The sequence below is a fragment of the Zeus faber genome (assembly GCF_960531495.2).
Source record: "Zeus faber genome assembly, chromosome: 16".
Lineage (NCBI taxonomy): Eukaryota > Metazoa > Chordata > Actinopteri > Zeiformes > Zeidae > Zeus > Zeus faber.
In genome coordinates, this window is record NC_137202.1 from 5,543,895 (window position 1) to 5,566,308 (window position 22,414).

A 22,414-nucleotide genomic window follows, 5' to 3' on the forward strand; every position below is an offset into this window, starting at 1 on the left:
ACGGCACTTGTGCATTTAGCCAAAGCACATTTCCAAGACCTTTCCCTTATGCCTGGTTCACACGACACGACTTTCTGTCTTGTGATGGGGAATCTTGCAGTCTTTGATGTTTCACACGACATGACTGATCGGCGACCGGGGGTCACACGTGACAAGATCTTTCACTGGGCGGGATCCCCAATGAGGATCGCGTCTTTAGCAGTTCCCGCATAGTGATCGTCGCTCATGGGAACGGGCGCCGATTTGACTGCGATCTGGGGCCTTGGTCGGCGAGCCCCAAAAAGCTGTCTCTGAGTGGAAAATCAGGCCCGAATCACAGAGTCTGAACTCGGCATAAAATGTCGTCAGTGACATTGAGATGTTGTCTTGAGGGGATTCAATGGAACCGAAATGCTGTTAAAGCAACAGTACAACTGTCGTGAGCCTCCTTATTATATAATATAATATAGCATAATATAATATAGTATAATATAATATAATAAAATAATATAATATGATATATCTATGGCTTGTTTGGGAATAGACCACAAGTAATCAGCACGCCTGGTGTTGCAACAGCAATGTTGTAGGAATCCTAAAAAGTGTTCATTGTAGGGTTGAGGCTTACACAGCTTACACACACACACGCACACACGCGCACACGCGCACACACACACACACACACACACACACACACACACACACACACACACACACACACACACAAACACACACGCGCGCACACACGGGTCATTCCCTGAGTTTCCTAGAACAAACTATTTTGGCCTTTCTGCAGGCCTGGAAGCAAACTTGCGGTTCTTCTTTTTAAACATTTGGGCTGGTGTGTCCGTGTGCAAACCCATCTCCTCTGTATCACGGCGAGATAACAAAACCCATTTACAGAGACTTGCGACCGCTGCGGCTCAACCGGGAGTCCCACAAGGAAAGAAAACACTCAGTCGGGCCAAGGGCTGTCTCATCAAGGATCTACAAGCTCCTAAATCACTACATTCCTCCCCACCTCGTGCAGCCGCTTCTCGTTATTTGTTGTGCTGTACTCCGTCCTAAACTCGCTCAACGTCTGTGTGGATTTATGAGTGTGTTATGAAATTGTCATTGTTGTTTTAATAGCTGTGTGCTTCTCGGTTCCGTGGGTTCAGATACTTCCGATGTATGGTCGAGGACTTTCCCTTTTACAGCTCATCCCAGAAGATATACGAGCAACGCTGCTGCAAAAAGAACTTTCCAAATGTCTCCTGGCGTATTTAGACCTGCAGCAGCAACTGTGGGTTGGGGGGGGGGGGGGGTGCTATTGTGAGTTAAATGCTTTTTATAGTGGAAATGAAATGCCAAACAAGCGCACATCAATAGCTGAAATACAGCGCTTCCAGAACATGAAATGTTTTTTTAAGAATAGCACCCTGACCCAGATGGGCAAAAGAGAAGACAGACTGACGTGAAACTAGAAGAGGAACATCACGCCATGTGTGCGGCGCTCACCTTCTACACTGGAACTGAATAACTACAGGACGTTTGGCATCCGTTTCTTGTTTTTTAAATAATATATTATACATATTGACGTCAATATTTAGTTGATAATTAGTCAAATGTGGTGAGCAACTGTCGTATCACAGCGACGGGGGCCTTTCTGTGTGGAGTCTCCATGTTCTCCCCGCGCTCACGTACGGTAGGGTACGCAAAGGACGTGCATGTCAGGGTTGGACACTCCCACCCATGCCCGCTGAGCAAGGCATCGGTTAAGATCGGGAGCCGGTCCCCGGGCGGGTCGTAAACTCGTGAAACCGCCCTAAGACACGTCCCAAATGAATTGATAAAAATATTCACAGAGAATGTGAAATAATTCATTAAAATATTAAAGTGCACAGCGCCTACGATACGACCCACTCAGTTGTTTTTAACTATGATATTATTTTAGTGGTTTTAGTGGGTTTTTTTATTATCAAAAAGTGTATTACTCTAACCTGTCCGTGCAAAGAGACTGTGGTGCGGGGGTGGTGTGGTTCGAGCAGCCACACTTGACCTGGATCTAGATAATTAGGGACCCAGCATCAGAGTGGCTGCATACCTGTTGCTGGTTGGTTGGTCTAATGAGCAGCAGGAAAAACCCTCATCCCCACACACACTCAGGAGAGAGGAGCCCCTGTCATGACACGTGTCCATCTGCTCCAGGGCTTATTCTATCAAGCCCCCTCTCCACAATAAACTTGTGTGTTTTCTACAACCCCTTTTTCTGTGCCTCTGTCCCAAAGGTCCCTGAAAAACGCTACTTGGGTGGCGCGTGGTAGGCGAAACTGCCACAAAGACGTGCTGGCGCTTTTTTGAGACAATTAATGCTTTTTATTTAGAAAAGCATCAATTGCCCATTATTTTAGATCCGGTGACATCGCATGGACACTGATATACACAAGTGTACAAGTACTTGTGCATTATGTGTATCAGTACATTTGGGAAGATACGAGGATGGGTCGAATGGAGAGAGCTCATTTCCCCGACGGTGATCAATAAAAAATACAGGAAATACACAAAAAAATGACCCGATAATATTCTAAGTCAGGAATAATTGGGGCGTAGCGGCACAAAGGAAAACAGGACGGGCGCACGTCACCGCATGTTCAGTGTCAACCGCTCACTAATGGACTCAACCCCTCTTACTGTGGCTCAGAAACGCAGAAATCACTTGAGCACGAAGAGGGAAATCTACCCCGACAAACACCGTCCACGCTGGATTTAGTCCAGTTTGTTGGCTGTTCTAACCAGACGGCGGATCCTCCCCAATTTGAAGTTCAATCACGAATTTTTCGTCCGGGAGGATTTATTTAAAAAACAGTAACTCCCTAAATTGGCCAGTCGCTTTGGCCCCGATGAGCTTGTTATTCCCCTGTAAATTCAACTCAACTTTTGCCTCTGGCGATGTTGTGCGCAGGCTACGATGGAGCCTGCATTGTGTCCCATAAATACATTGTGAGGTCCACGGATCAGCCCAGAGCCTGTTGTTATGAGAAGCATATTTTGATGGTTTAAAGGATCATTGCTTTTAATTATATCGCTGTGGAAAAAAATAATACTTTTACAGAGGCCTCATCATAAACTGCGGCCCTTTTCGTTGTAGGTGTAGTATACTTGTGCAAACATCCCAAGACTGCGCACGGCCCGGGGTTAAGTACAGTACATGATCGTGTAATGCACGGGTTTAAATTTAGCCCCAACCGTGCACGATCACAGTGCTGATCTCAGCAGTTGTAGATGCGGAGCAGTGAGAAGGAATGCAGGACCAACACACCACCACCACCATGTTGAATCTGTGGCCTCCAGAGCATTCCTGGTTCTGCATTCAGCTGTTAAATGTGCATACTGTATATATTGTATTTATGTGGGGTGTGCAAATTTGTTAATTTAGGGCTTCGTACTTAAAGTGGCATTCCATATGATTGTCTCTGTTTGGGGGGGATCACACTACAAGTCCCCAGAATTACATTTGAAACTGAAAGATTTTTGTCCAATATCCGGGTTTACCCTCAGCTTTCTCCTTAAGACGGTCACTTCCTTTTCACTGAAATTTCTCTTCTCTGAGCGACCGATTTGTTTTTGTGTTTTTCTTGGTCACTTGAGGTGTTGGGGATATTTTTGGTTCCCTTTTTTTGTGAATGTTCATCCACATCAGACAGGTTACTGACCACAACTAGCTGCTCTGGTTTATCAAATTCACCACACCACTTTCCCTGCTTGTGCGACTGGCGGACCACGCCACACTCAATGGAAACAACATAGAGAGGAGCACATGCTCAACGGAAATACGCTGAATAGCTGATTCTCAAAAAGTGCAAGCTAAATAGTAGAAAATAGGGGATTTATTTTTTATACGGTAATCTTACGGATTACCATGTTAATGCCATTTAGCCAGTGGTGTTGCAACAGTTCCAAGTTTCACATTTTGTGAAGTGGACGAGGACTATCGTACTTGTAGGTCAAACATCAACTCAAGAAACGGATCAAAATCTGTAAAACTGAAACACTTCTGCCTGTCGACTCAATTAAAAAGGCTTTTCACTGCATAGACAGTGTCATCGCGCGTGTGTTTACAACCGTCGCAGTTTTCTCAAAAGTGTGACGTTGGTGTGATGAAATAAAGTTCATTTAATCACACCTCAAGTCCATCAACACTTTGAGCTGTCAATCAAAGACAACAAAGCCACACCGGCCTATGAATAGAAATACGGCTCCGAAAGCACCGCGATGAAAAGAACAGGAACTATTGCCTGTCCCGTCTCAGCGTAGGATAACAGATGATTGATGCTTTGAACTTTTTTTTTTTTTTTTCCAATGTTTCACTGTGAGGAGCTGGGATTAAACCACATCCAGACTTTGGCCCCTTTTGTTTCTCTTCCTGTGTATCCGCCATAGGGCTATGGAGAGCAGGCTAGAAGAATGGCCAAACAAATAAAAAATATTCAAGTAATCGGGAACCCTTATAAAGTGGCAATGGCTAATGAGCAAACCAAACAAAAAGTAAAAAAATAAAAATAAAAAAAACGACTCAATCTGAGATTTCAATCATGGCCTTTTGTAATGGATCTGCCGATTGATCTTTTTCTGAGCCACGGCCAAACTAAATACAGATCTGCAGATGAGGACACAAGAGTAGACACACATGTACGTATGTACACACACACAAAAACACACACCCGCGCACACACACACACACACACACACACACACGCATACCCAATGCACACACACACACACACACATACACACACACAAAAAAAACACACACCCACACACACACATCCGCACGCACACACATGCGCACACACGTACACACACACGTACACACACACGCAGGCAGGTTAGCGTCCACGGGGCTGGTTTGGTGATCCTGCTTGGCTCTCTGAGTGATGTCCCCGGGGGGGACGCGGGGAGGCGGCGAGGGCTCGCAGCTCCTCCGCTGTGCCTTTGTTTACACTGATGGTTTCCAGATGCTCAGCGATGATCGGAACACTGCGGAACGCCGTGCCGTGGCCCAGCAAGCTTGGGGCCGGTGCCAGCGGAGCTAGGATTAAGGCCTCCTGCGCTATCTGGGATACTAGGAAAACATGGCTTCACCCTGTAATAAATCCACCATACGTTCCAGAAGCAAACGCAGCCCGTGTTTCAGAAAGTGATTAGGAATAATCAGCCTGCATGAGGCAGTCAAGATATAAAGTAGGGCAAATGTTTTTGTTAGATTTAAAAGCTTTCGTTTTAGTTATTGTAATGTCTTCAGCAGGGCTAGGATACTATGATTAGTTGTATTATCATTATCATCAATTAATAATAATAGCAATAATAAAATAATAAAAATAACAATAATAATAATAATAATAATAATAATAATAATAATAATTACAATTTATCTCTCTGAAAAAACTTTTTTTTCTTAAGCTATGCAAAACTATTTCTTCTTTCCAAAGTTGTATTAAATCCATTTCCCATCTTTCACCACTGTTCTATAATATTTGTGGGTGGGACAGGGATGATGTCATAAAAGTTAGGGATATTTTAACCTGCCTCGGTGCCTGTCCTTTAATTTTTTGACGGACCTAGGCCACCGTTAAACTTTCCACAGCTCGGCAGTGGTCAGTTTCACTGTGGTAATTACTGTATGTTAAAGGTATTTAAAGGGCACATTCACAATTTTCTACCGAAGCCATTTAAATGTTGGTTCTCATCTGTTCATAGCGCAACCTCGCGAAACACGGCCATTGAGAAACGTACCACTCTGCTGCCGCTTCTCTCTGTGCTTAAGCGCAGTCCAACAAAAACAGGAAAAAAAAACATCAAATCTCCTTTTCGAAAGCAGGAAGCTCACAATATTGTCAGAAATATATGTTATACCAAAAATAACGTTCGGCAGCCGTGCATTTCAGCGTTTTTTTCAGGGTTTTATTGACTCAGCTGAGATGATTGCACTTCCGCAAATCAGCTCTTTTGTCTCCACGCTAACGCGTAGGTTCACAAACTTTTTGAAGTAGTGTAGATCTTTTTTCAGCTGAGTGCCTCTTCACTGGCATTGGGAGAAAAACATTTAAATAAAAATACATTATGTGCTGTATGTGCGTTGTATGTGTTTTTTCAAACATCATATATAACAAATATTCTTTAACAATTATTTTTCGGAGTACCCCCTGCAGTTCCCCTAGGGGTACGAGTACACCTCCATTTGAGAAACGCTGGTTAAGGGAAGCGTTATCAAAGTCAAGGTGCTGCTATCAGCACAGATGTTTTGTTCCGGTCCTTCTTGTTCACTGATTGGACAATTGTGATTTCCAAATATTTTATGACATTTTTTTTTTCTCTGTGATTCGGATGTACATTTCTCTACAGGAGCTCGAAAAAAAAACAAAAAACAGAAACATTTGATTTTGGATGTTAAGTCATTTATTATTGAATTAATTGATCCACCTCCCATGTTTCATCCGCCAGCCAGACCTTATTGTGCCCATGTATCGCTCTCTTGTCCTCACCCACAGGGGGATTGTTTTGGGGGAACAGAGGAGCATTGTGCTGGGGACACAGCATATTTATCACTTTTAATAGCACACCTGTTCCTTCTGTCACTTTCAGCCCCAGCCCCTTTTCTTCACAGGCGTCAGGAAGAGACAGCTGCACCAGCAAAGGAGCCGTCGACAGAGAGAGAGAGAGACAGAGAGAGAGAGAGAGAGAGAGAGAGAGAGAGAGAGAGAGAGAGAGAGGGCGAGAGAATCAGAGATGGATAGAAATGGAGAGATGCTCCTGGAACAGTGGCCTTATTTAGAGCTTTGGGGGCATGATGGGATTGATAAATAGCCTCTGTAATGCACCTGGCTGAGGTTCTGGCGTGGGAGGGGGCCCGTCCAGTCCAGCAGCGGAAATAGCCATTAAAAAAAGCTTGTTTTTTGGGCAGGGAGACACAGCTGAGGGCTTGTCAGTATCATTCTTGTGAGAGCGTCTTAAAGCGTCGGCCATCTGCGTGCCCCGCCTCGGCCAGCGCTCCGCTCTGACCGTCTGCTGCTAACTGCCTCCTCACCCCTCAAACGTGTGGGAGTGGTGATGTCATCCAGAAAGGAGAGGTCATCCAGTTAAAAACGATCCCTCCAACACGCCCATTGTGCTCCATTTAATCTTATTGTGCCGACAAAGATGGAGGAGTGAGCGCGAGCGCGTTGGGGCTGAAATTAGATGTGCTATATAGGTTTGGCGGTTTGACGTGATGGAAAATGTATTTGCAAAAATACTCCGTGGGTTTTATTTAAACCTACTTAGGTGTCGGATGGGTGTTTGTTTCCCCCCGAATAGATATTAATCACCAGAAGATTGGTCACAGGATAACAGAAGGAATTGCCTGTTTGCTTCGCCCCAACACCTTTTTCTGAACCTGTTTCTGTGAGCAAGTTAAGCAAATTTATGACAATTATTCCAACTATTACTCAGTGAAATCACACATTATAATTATGAATTGCAGAAAAAAACAAAACATACTAAACCGTCCTAACCCCCTTTCTTATGTCGCCTGAAAAAACATCCAAGGCTTTTTCCCTTTGTCTGTTATTTATCAGTCAAGATCACGCTGACCTGTCCAGCATCAAATACTGTTCCTCACATCAAATAATATCCACGCCCCAGTCACGGAAACCTTATTATTAAAGCCCCCAAATATTCTGCATTGTTGATATTGCATCTAACAGCCTTGGTTTCGCTGTTTGGCATTGGCTTTCTGACTCCTCACTTTACGTTAGCGGAGCCGCGTTAAACTGACAAATAAACAATACGCCGCGCTTTCCCTTCAAGAATGAAAGGATCGTTTTTCTCTTTATTTGAAAGATTTTGAAATGTTAAGAGTACGACTTCCTCGATAAAGATCCTGCCTCCGAGATGAGGACCGGAGAAGCGGTTAAGAGCAATTACTACCAGACACGTTCCAAAGCCTCAAAGTTGTCAACCAAATCTCTTGTTTTCTCCTGGAAACCAGAGAAAACCCGGCATGGTCATGTAACCGTGTCGGGTTTTCTCGAAAAAACAACGGACTTGAACTTTCCACGTTTCATTTTTTTTAATGTCTCTTGGTATTACTCGTCTGCGGACTGATGGAAATATCAGGATCCCATATCAATATGTATATATACACAGCAGATCCTCAAAGTGTGTGGAATTACATATCTCACATATTTGCAAAAGAAGTGGTCAGTGGAATTATGCCCCTTAAATTTGAATTGGAAGGGATGTCTAATATTAAACCAAGGCTAACTTATCCTGTTTCTGGAGATGGGACGGGAGGGGGCGGACGGGAGGGGAGTTGGGTTCAAGGGTTGGGGCGAGTCTGAGAATATACAGTCTGGTGTGTGTCCACTGACCATCACATTTAGTCTGGAATGTGAGCTCAACGTGGATGTAGGATCACCTTCAGGCCTCAGACAGACAGAGGTCTGGGCTGTTTTTCAGTCGGCAATAGGCAGCTTTTTACTCCACGATTCACACCGGCTTTAAAGATGGAATTCTAAGCACTAGCCTGACCGACGGGGCCTTGCAGTGCAAATACACTTTTAGACTTTCAGAACCAAATTTGACCGCTACATAGTCAATTTTTCCTCGAAAAGACCAAAGACCAAAAAATACCTTGAAGGAGGATTTGAGGAGGTATTGGCGAGAAACTAGGTCTGGTACTGTTCCACTGGACACTTCCCAGATTCCTACACATTCCTGGTCATGGGAAGAAAGAAAAAAATAAAATAAATCAGACAACAAGAACACTTGACAAATCGACACCGCCTGATAAGCACGTCTCCTAACCCGAACTAACTAAGCGGTGGAGTCAACTCCACCACTTACTTAGTTCGGGGTTAGGGTTAGTTAGTCTGTTTTATCACACCGCTCTCTCTCTCTCTCGCTCTCTCTGAATTGTTGTATGGCTTAATTGAAAACAGAGGAGCGAGTTTTTACGACGTCTCTCTGTGTTTCTGTTGTTGCACTGCCCCTATAGAGGCCATCTGCTTTGGATTTTAGATTTCCTCCTCCCTCCCTCTCTTCAACCTTTCTCCTTGGCCCGAGAGGGTTTGATTGGAGGGTCGCCCCCCTCCCTCCCTCCCTCCCTCCCCAACCCTCAGCTGGCTCTGATGACTGTAGGCTTGTGGTCTATGTCCCAGTTCGCGTTCCCTGTGTGTGTGGGTGTGTATGTGTGTGTTTGGTTTAGATGTTAAAGGCTGATTTTAGACCAGCAGGTCACGGAACCCCCGCCCCCCCCCCCCCCCCCCAGCTATCATTTTGGGAGTTGAGGGGCTGTTTTCACATCCAGCGCTCTATGTCATTCCTTTTCTCGTAATGAACACCTCACCCGTTACTGCACATTTTTATGTGTGTCCTGCCAGTGCGGGTCTCAAAGTCCCTCCGTCTCCCTTTCCCCCTTTGCCGAAAGTTGTGTTTATTCTGTTTAATACAGTGTGTGAGCTCATTAATCCTGTGATGTGATGGAATGCTCTGTGTGCCTGTAGCCCGGATAATCTGTGAGTAGGAGTGGAGCGGAGTAGTGTTGGAAACACTGCGCTGAGACTTTCCAGTCGCGTCTCAGGGGCGGTCGAAAAGCCCAGTCTGTCCACAGAATCCACTGCGAGCGGTTATGCATGTGTGTTTTTTTGTGTAGTGTGTGTGCGCGTCTCTTTTGTTCTCTTTGATTGTTTTGTTTTGTTTGGGTGGTAGAAAAAAAAAAAAGGACGGAGGGAAAACAAGAGATTTGATGGTCATTTCTGGTTTTGTTTGCTTTATTATGTCTGTGCACTGACCAGTACTTTCTAAATAATAGATATGTAATGTAATGTAATTTAATAGCATCTGGGGATCTGCTGTGTATAAACAATGATATGGGGTCGAGATATTTCCATCTCTCTCTGCAGACAAGTAATACAAAGAGATGGAGACTTTGGAACAGGGAACTTTTAACAGATTGCACAAACGTGTCTGAACATGAGCTATATTTTTGTGGATGTGGACGCTGGAGTTTGTGGCCCTGACCAGTTATGGCAGCGTGGGATGAGATGACTCCCAGCTGTCTTCTGGCTCTTAACAGGAAGTGGTCAGCTTTGCTGTTGTGACGCTCCTACGCCCCCCCCCCCTCCCTCCCCTATGGAAGCTGTCCGGTCAGAGTCTTATCTCCACAGCGGGGGCTTTGGTCCCAAGGACACAAACAAACATTGACTCAGTACAAGCTCGACACCAGTCAAAGTGGAACGACAAATACTGTTTACCATCCAGGGACACGGGCGAGAACGGCACGGACCGCTTCTCTGTTCCGAAGCCTTTGTTTCCACTCCACAGGCAACTCAAATGGCCTAAATGGGTCCGATACATCCGTTTACCTCCCGCACTGAGCCAAGCTTGAATGGCTTTATTTGTGCAGAGCAAAGGAAAACTAAATGCACCCCCACCCCTGTGTAAGTTTACCTCTGGGATGTGTGTATGATTGTGATGACGCATTTCCATTAGATTGATCATTTTCACGGTGTGTTTTTTGTCAGATGGTTTTCTAAATGTCACTTTCCTGGAACTGAGGAGTAACTAAAACATTTACTCAGACGAACTACTGTTTATACCCTAAAGCAAAGAGACGTTTTTCATTCATTTGTTAATGAAACTAAATTGACGGTGGAAAGTGCCTCCACACAGCCCTGGCACGTGCCCCCGTGGCACCCTCCCCCCAGACTCCAGTGCCATGTCCCTCAGCTTGCTGGAGATGCTTGTGGTATAGAAGGCCAGATGTTTGTTTTTTTGTGTGACATTAACTCCTACTTGTTTGGAGGGCGGCTGGGATGTACAATTCCAGCGTTGCTAGAAAGTTTTATGATGTTGGTTACTAAGCCCTCTCATCGGCTGAGAAGACCTTGGTGACTACCATCGTGTTTCAATGGCTTCACGAGTACTACCATGGAAAGATTTGACCCTTACTTACTGTACTTACTCTGAAGCGAGATAACAGTGAAACTATGGTCAAAACAGTCATCATTGTACATTCACTTATGGTGCTAACATCATTTAATAATGGTGGAGTTTAACTATTAATCATTTTGCTGCATTACTTTTGAAGAATACTAGATTTCAGTCCATATTGGGTTTCCTTTTCGAAGAGCAGGAATAGTAGTACGTACTGTATACAGTGCACGTAAAAAAACGTAAGTTATAGCTCTGTTTTGATACTTGTGAATCAGGCCTGTCTGATCTGAAAGCAATCAGTTGGAGACGGAGCATGATGTGCATGCGAAGGCCAAAGCCAGTATTAGAGAACAGAATGAGGCTGGGGAGGGATAAGGATAAGTGGGACGACGGCTGCTGCTGCTTTCCAGAGTCATAATGGCAATGTCATCACTGGACCCATGTCTATGTTGAGCACAGTTTGACAATAAAAACTCAAACTGAATGGCTTTTCCAGATGAACGATCATGTTTAAACACTACTGTCAAAGTGGCATAAAAAGTTAATGAGACATTTATTAAAGTTGATGAAAATGTATAACTTCATTTCATAGCACAACTCACCGAACACTTTAGCGATGAGAAACTTACCACTCTGGTGCAGCTTCTCACTGTGCTTATACACTCCAATTGGGCAAACAGCTGAGCTCTTTCGGCTACATCCATACCAACGTAAGAGACTAGAAACAGGAAGTTGAGCCGCTTCCTATTGACAACATACTGTAGCCAACGTCTCGCTTTGGATGCAGGTCTAAATAAAATATTATATTAGTTATTTAAAGCATACACATAAATACACAAAGGCAAACGAGCGTGACTATAATGTGGCATTCCCTTTTCGAGATGGAGTTTTAACATTTTCCAAGACTTGAATATTTCAACGTTTGCCCTGTTTGACTGCATTTAAACACAGTGACAAGCTGTAGCAGAGGGGTAAGTTTCTCAATAGAAAAGCGTTTAGCAGGGTTATGCTGCATCTAAGTGCAACTATGGCATTGTCTTGGAACATTTTCTTCTGATAGCATCACTGGCTTCCAATGGCTGTGTAGAGATCCAGCAGAAGTCAGAGTTTCCAGTCAGGCTGCGTGCTGTCACAGGGCGAGATGCTGTGCTGACAGTGGGGTTGAGGTCATGCGTTCTGAGGGCCTGGATCGCGGCACAGCCCATCATACTTAGCGTTGTGATGCACAGCGCCTCTGGCGTGCATTTGGACAACACCAGATGCTGCAGATTAAAGTATAGATTACTCACTCACACACAGGACAGAGCGAAGTTTGGAAAAGACGAGGGGCACACACACACAGTACTACGACCGGATCCCCTCCTCAGTCTACTTGCGCCCTTTCCATCCACCCAGAAATTTGGAAATCTGGACCCAGAAATCTAGAGCCGATGTTGAGTGTGATTGTGAAAATAATCTCCGTACCTGCAGGGCAAGCGTGTGTTGGACAGGTCAGGTTTCGTACGAAGAGGAGGGGACATGCTTTCCTCACCCCCCGGAACACTGCACCTCAGTGGATGCTGTGGTATTTCACATTATATTTCATCATTTCAGATTGAGTGAACTGACTTATTTTTGATTTCATCTTAATATCTATTGCTCGGGTTAATGGCGGATGCATTCCCTGGGGTACTTTCAGTTCTGCCCCGATGTCATGACGTGCACTTCATTTTTTTCCCTCTTGTTACTGACGGGTGAGGTTCAAAACCTAGAATGACAGGCTAAGACAAACTAAATAACCAGATTTTTTGGATTTCTTTTGGCTGGATGGAGAAATGTGAGATTTATCCTGGATGATGACATCATTAGTACATGTGTTTGTGACATGCCTCTAGCAGGATAATGAGTCTTTTCCCTATTTGCTGTCATAGTGGCCTATGTACAGTTGCCAGCATTAACTCGGTAGAGTGGCCCCTCCCGAAAATATGTCCCTCTTGTGAATGCTTTCTCATGGTTGACTGACTGTTTGCAATCATCTTTCTCATGGGAATCAGAGGAGTAATTTAACACAGCTGTAATGGACGTAAACGTCAATTACAAAACCGCATATTGCACTGGAAGTGCACTTATAAGAGTGCTGGAGGATGGAGACGGATACACACCGATCAACCACAACGTTAAAACCACTGACAGGTGAAGTGAATAACATTGATCATCTGGTTCCAATGGCACCTGTCAAGAGGTGGGATATATTAGGCAGCAAGTGAACAGTCAGTTCTTGAAGTTAATGTGTTGGAAGCAGGAAAAATGAACAAGAGTAAGGATCTGACAACTTTCCACTTTGACAAGGATCAAATAGGGGTGGCTAGACGAGTCAGAGCATCTCAAAAACAGCAGGTCTTGTGGGGTATGCAGTGGTTAGTACCTACCAATAGTAGTCCAAGAAAGGACAACTGGTGAACCGGCAACAGGGTCATCCGCCCAAGGCTCATTGATGTGCATGGGGAGGGAAGTCTAGCCCCTCCGGTCCGATCCCACAGAAGAACTACTGTTGCACAAATTGCTGAAAAAGTTAATGCTGCTATGATAGAAAGGTGTCAGAACACACAGTGCATCACAGCTTGATGTGTATGGAGCTGTGTAGTCACAAACCAGTCAGAGTGTCCATGCTGACCCCTGTCCACCACGGAAAGCGCCTACAATGGGCATGTGAGCGTCAGAACTGGACCATGGAGCAATGGAAGAAGGTGGCCTGGTCTGATGAATCATGTTTTCTTTTACATCATGTGGATGGGCAAGTGTTGGTGCGTTGTTTACTTGGAGAAGAGACGGCACCAGGATGCACTATGGGAAGAAGTCAAGCCAGCAGAGGCAGTGTTATGCTCTGGGCAATGTTCTGCTGGGAAACCTTGGGTCCTGGCATTCATGTGGATCTTACCTTGACATGTACCACCTACCTAAACATTGTTGCAGACAAAGTACACCCCTTCATATCAACGGTATTCCCTGGTGGCGGTGGCCTGTGCCACACTGCAAAAATTGTCCCCATGGGGGCCGCACCTCGCAACTTACAGTACCGGACTTGAAAGACCTGCTAATGTCTTGGTGCCAGATACCACAGGACACCTTCAGAGGTCTTGTGGAGTCCATGCCTCAATGGGTCAGAGCTGTTTTAGTGGAAGGAGGGGGAGCTAAACAATATTAGTGGTTATTATTGGTGGTTTTAATGATGTGGCTGATCGGTGTAGTTTTCACTGAAATACAGAAGAACACTGAAGATAAAAACAGCCTGATGCACAAGATGCAATCTGGTCAAGATGGCTAAAAAACACATTTCTTCTATGTTTTTATAAGGTATCATAACGCAATGATTCTCAAGTTTTTTTCACATCAAGGACACCTAGATTCGACACGCATTAGGCCACAGACCCCATTTAATAGGATGTCGTCTCTGGGACCCCAATCGAAGAATATTTGTATTGTAAGATTTAGTCCAACATTCAATACCTGTCTATACTATGCTTTAGTTAGAGAATATACAATGAAGACTGTTGTGATCCTAGTTTCACTGTTCCCTCCCTAGCAGTGCAAACTTCTTCAAAATGAAATTGCAGTGAAGTTAATCTTAAAATATTTTGCTGGGGACCTCCTGGAACGTCTTGAAGGGCCGCCGTTGAGAACCACTGATTTTAAGGCACTGCTTGCCCCTGCTTTTTCACAGGCCCGGCCTAAAGGAGAAGGGCTGACGCCGTACCAGGGGAAAAAGAGATGCTTTGGAGAGTACAAGTGTCCCAAGTGCAAGAGGAAGTGGATGAGCGGTAACTCCTGGGCAAACATGGGACAAGAATGCATCAAGTGCCACATCAATGTCTACCCACACAAGCAGGTACTGAAGCCTCCGGGAAATAAACAAAACACGTAAAGTTGCATCATGCAAAAATGACAACATTAAGACACAAATTCCTTGTATATGAAAATGCCTGAATAAACTAATTCTGATTCTGAAGTATAAACTTGGACTTAATGGTTGAAGGGACTGTTAGGACCAAGTTTAACCGAGTCTAGACTATGAGAAATGCTATGCCACAAGGCTGCTTATTATCTTTGCTGTAGGTCTAGCTGCCTCACTAAAATCCAAACTATAAAAATAAAAATAAAAATACAGCAAAGCAGAAGCATCAAATTAACTACTTTCATGCTCAAACTTGGGATTATCCAAATGAACCATGATTCTTTTTAAATAGCACAGCAACTATTTCTGAGCCAATTGTGGCTTAGAGCTTCAGAAAGCTCCTTTAGACATAATAACGTAAGCAGAAACTCCATCGAACATTTAATTTCATTTGCTTTTATTTTTCCCTGAAGTTCTCATTAGTTGTCTGGTTGGTTGAATCATGGAAACACGTCTCACAACCTATTTTGTCCGAGAGAGAGAGGTATAGCTTAATATAGAAAAGCCCTCCACACATGTACCCTTAATACTTGTACACTTCCCCATTGGCTTCCTGAAACACCATTACAGCCATTGCTCTTATTATGAACGCTGTGGAGCAGTGTGCTGCAATCTGTAAATATTTATATGAACCAGGGCAGGAGAACGGAAGGAACATTTTGGGATCTTTAGCCTCCAGACAGAGAAGCAGCCGAACAGATGACGATGATCAGTCGTCATCTGCGACGAGTCGTGATTTACGATGCACTTGCACAATAGGGAGACCATTCACAACAAACTGTTGAAATGTGAACATATCCTCATTCCCTAATTTTTCCAAATGACATGCTATAATCACAGATAAATACAGTATACGCATGCAGGCTTTTATGAGGGTTATAAAACACAACAAAGTCCCCTATTGTGTATAACCATGTCGAACACGGAAATGGCTGTCTTCTGTCTGTCTTTTACCCCCCCGCTTTTTTTTTTTTTATCTCTTTCACTCGCCTTATCTGGCATAAGCATAACAGATGAAAAAAGGAAAGTGGGATCCCGATTCACAGAACTATTAAAAAGCCTCAAGTGTTACGACTGTGTTTATAGAACTAACGAGTGGATAACTTAAAGTATTGCTTGCACAGAAAGTTCTTTGTCTGAGCAGAGATTTTTTTTCTTCGACTAAAGGGGTGAGAAAATCTCCTTCGTCTGCCTCTGTGTATTGTGGGTAAGTTACACTGGGGCAGGCAAATTCCTTGCATTTGCAATGTCACCCACTTAACATTTTTCCCCTCGTCAGCATTTGAAATGGACCGCTTACCCCCGTGTTCTGCAGTGTCAAAGAGCTGAGAATCCCAGCGTGGCTCTCCACCTCCCACAGACTTTCGCCCAGACGCACACACTCATAATAATAGAGAAACACTCATTTGCCTAAATTGAATATGTTTTTTTTCATCCCCAATTCTGACCCCCGCCGTTCAGTTCCTTCTTTCGTAATTGTTTCATTTAACTTACAAAATAAAAAGATCGTGAACATCTGTTTCGCCTCCCTTTGGCGACAATGGCACTCTATGGTTGCTTTGTTATTTCTTAAAAAGGGGTCGTAATGGGGTTTTGAATTTGAAGTTGTTTAAATCTTATAAAAATGGGGCAAAATAGGGTTTGTCAGCAGTGGTGTGTAACTGGTGGTGATTCGTTTCCTGTTAATATGAATAAAATCTGAACAATGCTCCTGTGGCCTGACCTCCAGTAAAAGACGGAGCTCAAAGAGAAAGGACTGTTGATGTGCCTTGTCCAAAATCCAAAATCTTTTTTCATACAGGTGATTTTTTTTCATAGTTACTTGTATTACTGAATATAATTGTTTTTCATTATTATTATTACCATATAAGTATTTTTACAGAGCACTTGAAAAAAAAAAGGGATTTCATTGGGAAAGATCTTTAAGTGAATATCTGGAACTAATTGTGTCTAAAGGGTTGAGAGCATTCTAAGAAGAGAAAGCAAAGGGGAAAACGTTTATGTCCACAACTTAGTTCCAGCCTTACTTACATTAGGGAAGTTTGTTACCATAAAAGAGTGAGATAATGTCAGCCACATCGATAGCATCACCGCTCTGTTATTCCACAGAAAATTTTAAGTGATGAGGTTTGGCCGATCCCGTACAGCACCGAGCCCCGGACGTATGGCCTCCGGCTGTCAACGCGGCTAGGCTGTAAAACCTTCCTCCCACTTGAGTAAAGGGGCTGGGGTGACTGGGAGAGCGTTGGACGAAAAGGAGGGCTGGGTGGGTGGGTGTTGTTAACCTGCCGGCCGTTTATTTGGAACACCACCCACCCCTCGGGTTTATGTTCTTTGTGTTTCGGTTTGTAGGTTTTCTTTGCCTTGAAACGTGGCTTATGACTAGTTCCTCTGCTTGTTTTTCCTCCCCTCAGCGTCCGTTGGAGAAACCGGACGGCCTGGATGTTTCTGACCAGAGTAAGGAGCACCCGCAACACCTGTGTGAGAAATGCAAAGTTCTGGGCTACTACTGCCGCCGTGTGCAATAATGGTCTTTATCCGCAATCCAAATGAGAGCCTGCGGCGCAATCCCACACATATCCAGCCGACATTTGCTTCCTACCGGCCCTGACCTTCCCGCTGCCTGACGCTCACCCCTGGCTTTTAGTTTTGCCCTGCTCTGAAGGGGTCGCCACACATCTGTCCGCCCCCTTTTACAAAACACCCATTAGCCGCCTTTGCTGTCTGTGACTCTTAATTCCTCGGTTGTATGTTTCCTCTCTTCTCTCTCTTGGCAAAAGAAAACTGCACCCATTCTCCCTCCCCAGCGCACTGCCGAGCAAAGTATTTATCAATCACGATCCTTGGCATCCACGATGTTTAAGGAAAGGGGATCAGAAACGGGAGAAACAACCGGTCAGACCTGCGGCAAGGATCAATCTCTTACTGGCCGGATTTGCAGCCACAAAGTGCTCTTCGTGAAAAGTAAAAAAAAAAAAAAAAAAACAACAAAAAAACAACAACTAAATTGTACCTTTATCATGCGTCGTCGCAGTGCCAGACGCGTTTACCAGACGCTACATAACCCCTTCCATCAAAATATATATATATATATATATATATATATATATATATATATATATGTGTGTGTGTGTGTGTGTGTGTGTAAAAAACAACAACTAATAGTTGTATTGTTGTATTATCTGTAGAGGTTTGCTGCCAGTTTTGCCATCATTATTCGTCTCATTGGATTACCTCAGTTTTTGGGGGTTCATTGGTTTTTTGTTTACAGAAACCTGCTTTCCTTTTCCCTGCAAAGTGAAGTGTGTGCTAACGTGCTGAGCGTTAAATCAGAATCGGGGCCTCGGTCGATGGTCTAATGTATGTGAGGCCTGGGAATGTCTTGCCGTGTTGGGGTGGACAGCACATCTTATTAACTGTGAATTAACTGAGGGATAACGTGCCATGCATCCCCGGCTTACAATGGCCTATTTATTTGTTTCTTGTTTTCTAGTGTGCAATTTAAATTTTAACTGGGACATAGAGAATATTTCTGTATGTTTTTGTATAACATTATAGTGTGTAACTGCTTCCCACAAGGTTTAGAAACTACTGTAGGATGGCTTATAGAATCGTTCCGCATGTAGATATAGTTCCTTCGTCGTTTCTCTATTTACCCTCTCGTCAAAATATTTATGTTGCCACACAAAACCTTGATAACCTACAAACAATACATTAAATAATTACAATGTGTTGATCTCTATTCATGAGCAGATTAGTTTTAGAGTTTTTCTTGTGGTGGACAGCAGTGCAATAACAGTAGTTTTTTCTAAAATAGTCATGCAGTACGGCCCCATGCCAACGGCTTATTCTGAATACATTTTTACAAAAACAAAAATAGATATATATTATACACAGAGAAAATAAATCTTTACATTTATTTACTTGCCATAAATAGCTCTGCGCCTTAAAGACTGTTTAGACTGTTTAAATATCCACATGTAAAGCTTGATTAGATATTAACAATAAGTCAGACCTTTAATGCATTTTTGCCATTCGGTGCCTATGCCTGAGGCCTGGAGGGTGGACAGTGAAAATCTCCTTGAAAAATGCCCAAAAGTGGATTGTAGTGTAAAGAATGTTAAAAGAGAGGGACAAAGTATTGGAGAAATGAAATGATCTACAGGTTGGTGAAGAGAAAAACTGGCTAAATGAAGAGATGTAGGACTGTGACGCGACGATATATGATCATGAAATGAAACATTGGAAGTGACGGTGAATGACGTTTACACTAAGGACGCCTGAGTTAATAAACCAATGTCTTTAATTGAAGGGAGGTACACAGCCTACTACCTGTTTACATATATAACATTACTCTAAAGTGAGACATGGGATATCAGTATTGATATGCATACTGTCAAATTAGTGACTTTGACCTTAGATTATGGAAATATTTTTTTATACCAATTTGTACAAAATCTGATTGAATATATTGTATAATGTCATGTTCGTGCCTTGAAAAATACCTAAATCACTCTGAAATGCCAAGCAGAAAATGTATGCATCATTCAACCATTAAGACAAAGTCTTGGCTTTGGGAGCTTTTGGAGCTTTTGTTAACAGTTCTGTGCTAAATCTCACTCAGTTTGAAGTTGTAAAAACCCAAGAGAGACACATTCTTTTCATTAATGGTGACAGTTTGAACTGGCAGTACGCTGAATTGGAGCTTGGGCTCAACTGGCACCTCCAGCTGGCAGTGAGAAGTGCGTTGTACTTTGTCACCATGGAATATCCACAAAGATGTTATGTTTAAGTCTCCACAACAGAATGGGTTTTGCCAAAAAAGAAAAGAAAAAAAGCTGTGAACCTCTCTTGCATCTGGCTTTTTATTTGCCCATTGTGATTGTTAATTTAAACCTCCACTGATGGCTTTATAAATACACTTGGCCACATACCAGACTGTGAGAAATTTCATGTTTGATGCTGGTACCGGTGAATGTTGAATTATTGTCGCAATACATTTTTCAATGTGTATTATTTGGATTTGTGCATTCGGAGGAAGGACAGCGTATGTGAATATAGAAGGTTGTATGTAGGATGCTTATTTTAGCCGTACATGGTTGGGAACAATCCGTTATGAGAACTTTAATGAAACGTCTTTTATGTTTTTCTGTGTGATGACACTAAACTAACACGTCTGATCGACAGCCCGTCTCTCCTGTTTGACATTGTAACGGAAATGTAAGAAGAACGAATACCAATGAAGCATTTTGAACCCACTTAGATGAGAAATACTTCATATCGACTCCTATCCGTCGGGTTTTTAGGTTTTTATACCCAGAGACGTTGACGAGAAGCAAATGAAAGTATTTGATACAAAGCATTTGGGAGAGGAAAATCTCTGCTTTCAGATGTACGTTGTCTTGAATTACCTATACTTGACTTTTCTAGAACCTTTTCAGTTCAAAATTTGTTATTTTCTATGGACAAGATGTGTATTTTCGAAAGCTTAAATAGATGTTGAAAATTTTAAAGCAATTTGCAAGAACAACTCGAGTTATTTCCCTGACAAAGATATTTGCAAATGACTGTTTTATGTATATATTTGATGGCCATTATTTTCAAAGAAAATTAGCTCCTTTCAAGTGTTGTATGCAATATTGAAGCTTTTTATGTGAAAAAGGGCCTATTGCTGAGAAAGAATCAAAGCTGGGATTTTTCTCTTTGGTGTTTTACAATGATCTGAGGGCTTATCCTGCAGAAATATTTATGGAAAGATTTTTTACAACACTTTTTGTATAGAATATGCAGCAAGGTTACTCTACAAAAAGGAAATATTGATGTCTACATAAAATGTTATTAAAACCTGGTACATAATTAATACCTTTTCTCAATTATAAGCCATTGTACTTGTGTGTTTTGTTTCAAATTATCAGTGTATCGATATTGTGTTATTCGTGCTGTGTGAAACTAATTAGGCCTATGAGCTGCCATTTCCATCCATACCGTAGCATATATTCATTTTGTAAACACTTATTACAATGAAAATGTATTGTGTTAACATGTAAAACCTACATTAGTGACTGATACTCACCACTGTATACGCACGTTAAACTGTGAGTTGTAGTTTGCTGAAAGCAAAAACGATAAAAGAACAATTTTTGAAATCATATGTTTTTAATAGTTTAAGGGAGTGTTCTGTGTGTGACAAAGAACTATTCTAAGGTTTGCATGTGCATGTATTTGGTTTTGGATGAAATATTACTTTGTGCAATGTATACGTATTTAAATTCTACGTAGTAAGTAGTTGGATCCGTAGTGTGTTTAACATTCTAAGTAACTTCTGATCGTTACTATTCATGAAATATCTCATTTACTGATAGAGTAGCCTATATAAAGTAATACATTTTTACTGAATGTAAATTGTTAACACATGTGGTCAATTGAAAACTCATGTTTGTATTATTCCATTTCTGTATCATTTATGATATTTGCAACGCGATGTTGCAATGGTGTAATATTTGAATTGGACAGAATGCAGATGTGAGGTCAGGATGAACCGATTGGAGAAGCGAAGGAAAAGTTGAGCTCAGAAAGTCGCCTACGGGTCTGTTTTTCATGTCCATGAAAATGGCATTCCAAAATGTGCCTTATTTGTTTGTTTGAGAAACATTTTCAGTGCTTTAGATCTGTCGAGACTTTGATGAATAAATGTCATATTGAATTAGAACTGCTTTGTTTTGTGGTTTTGTTTATGCCCCCGTGGAACTGGAAACGGAGGCGGGAGAGTTTGGTTACAGCCAACTCTGTTGCAGAGTTTTCTGGAAGACTCCCAGCGTCCCTACGGGGAACGTACATTTTTATGTCCCTGCTCTCGGTGTCTCCGAGTCCATCTGCAAGCTGTGTGTCTTGAGTAAGAGCGAGCATATAGACTGTGGAGAGAAGGTTTTTAATGGTTTAAACATGGCGATTGTGTAATGCAGACGGAACGCCTTGTGAAAGGTTATTTTCCCCCCATGACTGTCCAGCAGAACCACTCACTCGGTGCTGCATCTTATTGACAACATTTGACATAAACACGTTTAAAGAGAAAGAAGCCTAGAGGGACAACCTACTGACAGGGGTGGTATGCAGCAGACTGACAGCATATATAAGCCCAAGGTATTTAAGATCAGCGAGCACAAATTGTAGAGATGCTATTTGTTTAGCATCGGTATCAAATTTTGGCCATGGTGTAAGCTTTTGTCTTTGCCAAGTTTCCGCGCACAATATTGGATATGCATTCCAAATAGCTCAAACTCAACCAGAGGGTGGGACCCAAATTATATCAAGTTTGTTACAACATCAGCTAGCTTAAACACAGCGAGAACTGAAGGTCTCTATGGCAACAATGTAATCTGAGAATTCAAACAAACGATGGAAGGTCAGCTCGCATATGGTTTCGTTTAGGAGCGGGAACTGCTTTTTCACATTGCTTCATTATTTACTTTCATAAAGTATTAGCTCGATAAGCAGCACCACCCAGTCTCTAGCTTTCAGACATATCCTGGCCTCCCTCCGTTCTCCCGG

General features: G+C 42.8%; 1 protein-coding gene across 2 annotated transcripts in view; it reads left to right on the forward strand.

Moving 5' to 3' along the window:
- The window catches only part of zcchc24 (zinc finger, CCHC domain containing 24), a 65,571-nt gene that overhangs the window by 24,746 nt on the left and 18,411 nt on the right, over positions 1 to 22,414 (forward strand). Inside the window, exons 3-4 of one of the 2 annotated variants that reach the window (XM_080017126.1) lie at positions 14,636 to 14,800; positions 17,281 to 17,323. In XM_080017126.1, coding sequence (XP_079873252.1) covers positions 14,636 to 14,800; positions 17,281 to 17,323 — 208 coding nt within the window. Of the gene's footprint in view, positions 1 to 14,635; positions 14,801 to 17,280; positions 21,576 to 22,414 lie in introns of those variants that run through there. The other variant, XM_080017125.1, reaches the window with a different exon arrangement.